The sequence below is a fragment of the Belonocnema kinseyi genome, chromosome 1, assembly GCF_010883055.1.
Source record: "Belonocnema kinseyi isolate 2016_QV_RU_SX_M_011 chromosome 1, B_treatae_v1, whole genome shotgun sequence".
Lineage (NCBI taxonomy): Eukaryota > Metazoa > Arthropoda > Insecta > Hymenoptera > Cynipidae > Belonocnema > Belonocnema kinseyi.
This window is the reverse complement of record NC_046657.1, coordinates 162,309,453-162,312,364: the sequence shown is the minus strand read 5'-3', so window position 1 is coordinate 162,312,364 and position 2,912 is coordinate 162,309,453. Positions and strand designations below refer to the sequence as shown.

General features: G+C 30.6%; 1 protein-coding gene across 1 annotated transcript in view; it reads right to left on the bottom strand.

Moving 5' to 3' along the window:
• Window positions 1–1,039, bottom strand: part of LOC117170258 — a 17,210-nt gene extending 16,171 nt beyond the window's left edge. Inside the window, exon 1 of the mRNA XM_033356911.1 lies at window positions 935–1,039. Within this exon, the coding sequence (XP_033212802.1) occupies window positions 935–986 (52 nt within the window). The 5' untranslated portion in view covers window positions 987–1,039. The remainder of the gene's footprint in view (window positions 1–934) is intronic.
• Window positions 1,040–2,912: the final 1,873 nt, after the last annotated feature.

Genomic DNA, 2,912 nt, shown 5'->3' with positions numbered 1-2,912 from the left:
CCCCCCGAAATTAATTTCTCCCCTAATTTCGTAACCAGGAGGGTACAGACGAAAATATTAGATGTACAAACAGTACAAACGACATACAAATGTATGCAAAAAGGAAATTATAGAAATTGGAATTTCGGAGGGATGGCACAACATTTTAATTTCCACCTAGCCGGACAACCGAGAGAATACAAACGAAAATATTGAGTGTAGCAAACAGTACACACGACGTACAAACGAATGCAAAAAGAAATTTTGAGAAGTTTGAATTTCGGGGAGACAGCACGAAATTCTGATTTCCCCCTGGCCAGGCAACCAAGAGGATACCAACGAAAATATTAAAAGTACAAACGGTACAAGCGACGTACAAACGTATGCAAAAAGAAAATTTGAGAATTTTGAATTCCGAAGGGATCGCACGAAATTTCGATTTCACCCCAACCGGGCAACCACGTGGGTACAAACGAAAATATTGAATGTACAAACAGTAAAAACGATGTACAGACGTATGCAAAAAGATGATTTGAGAAATTTTAATTTTGGGAGAATGGCACGAAATTTTGATTTCCCCCTTGTCGGGAAACGAAGAGGGTACAAACGAAAATATTAAATGTACAATTAATACAAACGACGTACAAACGTGTGAAAAAAGAAAATTTGAATTTTGGGGGGATGCGTGAAGTTAGCCCCCCGAAACTAATTTCTCTCTTAATTTCTTAAACAGGAAGGTACAAACGAAAATATTGGATGTGTAAACAGTAAAACCGACGTACAAACGTATGCAAGAAGAAAATTAAAAAATGTAAACTACGGGGGACATCTTCATAGGGGTTGGAAATAAGGAGTTATACATTGTTTCATAAAGCTGGAGAAAATTCTTTATTCGAGGGTTGTGAGAAAATTATATATTTCTTACAGATATAAATATTAAATTATATTAACTTACTATTAATGTTGAGAGAAACCACACAAACAAAGAGTTGAATGAATATATTCATTTTGGTTTTTTATAGAAAGGAATATAGAGCATAAGCAACAGCTTTTCAAGAATTTTATAAAGAGTAAGCTGTTCAATTGAATTATTTTATAGTTAGTGGAAAGAACACGACTGTTGATTTCTTATCTCAGAATTTTTCACCGATAACGGGTATGTTATTTAGAAAACCTACAGAAAGAGTTAATTTTAGAATGTGTTCATTACCTTGACATAAATTGTGAGGATTTAATCTGAAGTATATGTTTCCAATTGAGAAAGTAATGAAATAAAATCAATTTATTCAAGCATCTTTCGCGTGTATTTTTGCAAAGCCTTGCAAAATTTCACTTCGCAATTTGAATTGAGCGACTATATGTAGTGTTTGTGAAAAATAACTTTTAATCTAAACTTTTCGATGCATTTTAAGAACTATCTTTAAAAAAATTCAAAATATCACTTAATCTTTTGTTGTTGTAAGCATTTTTTAAATTGAAATAACCTCAATTTTAGATTTTTTTATCCAATAATAATTATAAAAATCAACTTTTTCTGAAGTTTCCCTTTTGTCGAAGTTTAAGGCGCAGAAATGGGGAAGTGACTTCTTTAAAATCCGAGGATTTGAAAGAATTTTTTAAGATTTCAAGAAATTTAAATAATTCAAGAAGATTCAAACAACTTTCAAGAGAACTCAAAGAATTTTCCAAGATTTTATATCTTTTTAGTTATAAATTTTATTATATTTTAGTAAATTTAGCCGTTTTGTTCAAACGCTATTCGTCCTGGTACATATGTTTTAGAAAACATTTTATATTTCTGGATAGCAATGCAACGGTTTGATTAAAAAATAAAAACTATTTTGCTTGAGGATTCAACAACTTTGAGAATTTTGGTTGAACCACTGTTTTCAGAAATCATTTTTTGTTGAAGATCCATATTTTTAGATGAAAATTTATCTTTTTAAATAAAAGTTAAACTCCAGTCTGCAAATTGCCCATATTAGTCTCTTTTCAATTGGGCTCTCGCATGGATCCAAAAACATATATTAAATTGTTATAAAAAAATCCCAAAAACATTTTTATCATAATATTTTGTACATTACATCGGGAATAATTTGATTTTTTTACTTTTTTATAAGAACTGGGTTATGGGAATAGAAAATAAATCGAAGAATTCAGTGCCTTACATTTGTAATAACACTTTAAAATTGAGGAATTTTCATAATGTAAGTTGGCCATTCATTAGTATGGACAATTTACATTCTGAAAATTTCGCTAGTTCAATTTTTATAGTCGTGTTTTGAGTACATTCATTTTAATTTTAAAATATTTTAATAATTATAATTTGTTTCTATAAATATTGAATTTGAGGAAGTATATACTTAAATTGTAATTTCGCGCCAAAGTTCGCAGTCATTCCTGAGATCTCATTGGCTGACTAAATTCTCGATCCGGTTTGATTCCAGTTGTTACGTTCCGTTCCATGATCCAATGATTTCCTCCGACGCCATTTCTTGTTCGCTAGCATATACTTTAACACAATAGGCATGAAACGTTCCTTGTTCACGGATTTGTCATTAATTTAGTAATTCATTTTCAACATTTAAAAAATTGCGAAGTACAATTTAAATTCTTTCCAAAACGAAGGTGTTATTTGTTCGACTTAATACGCATGTGTTTTCTTCACGTGGCGATTTTGAGGTTAAAATGACCTAATTGTATTCTTTTTATTTTATCATCAGGAATGAACGTCAATCACGATGAGTTAAGGAATTTTATAATATATATCTTTCATTATTTTCACACACATTTGCACTTATTATATATGAAATCTCTTTTTGTTCGAAATATATAAGTATGAATTAAAATTCCTTTTCTATGGAACTTATTACTTTAAAGGAAAGACCCATTACAGTCCCCTTACTGGGTACTTAGCTAGGCCCTACAGGGGA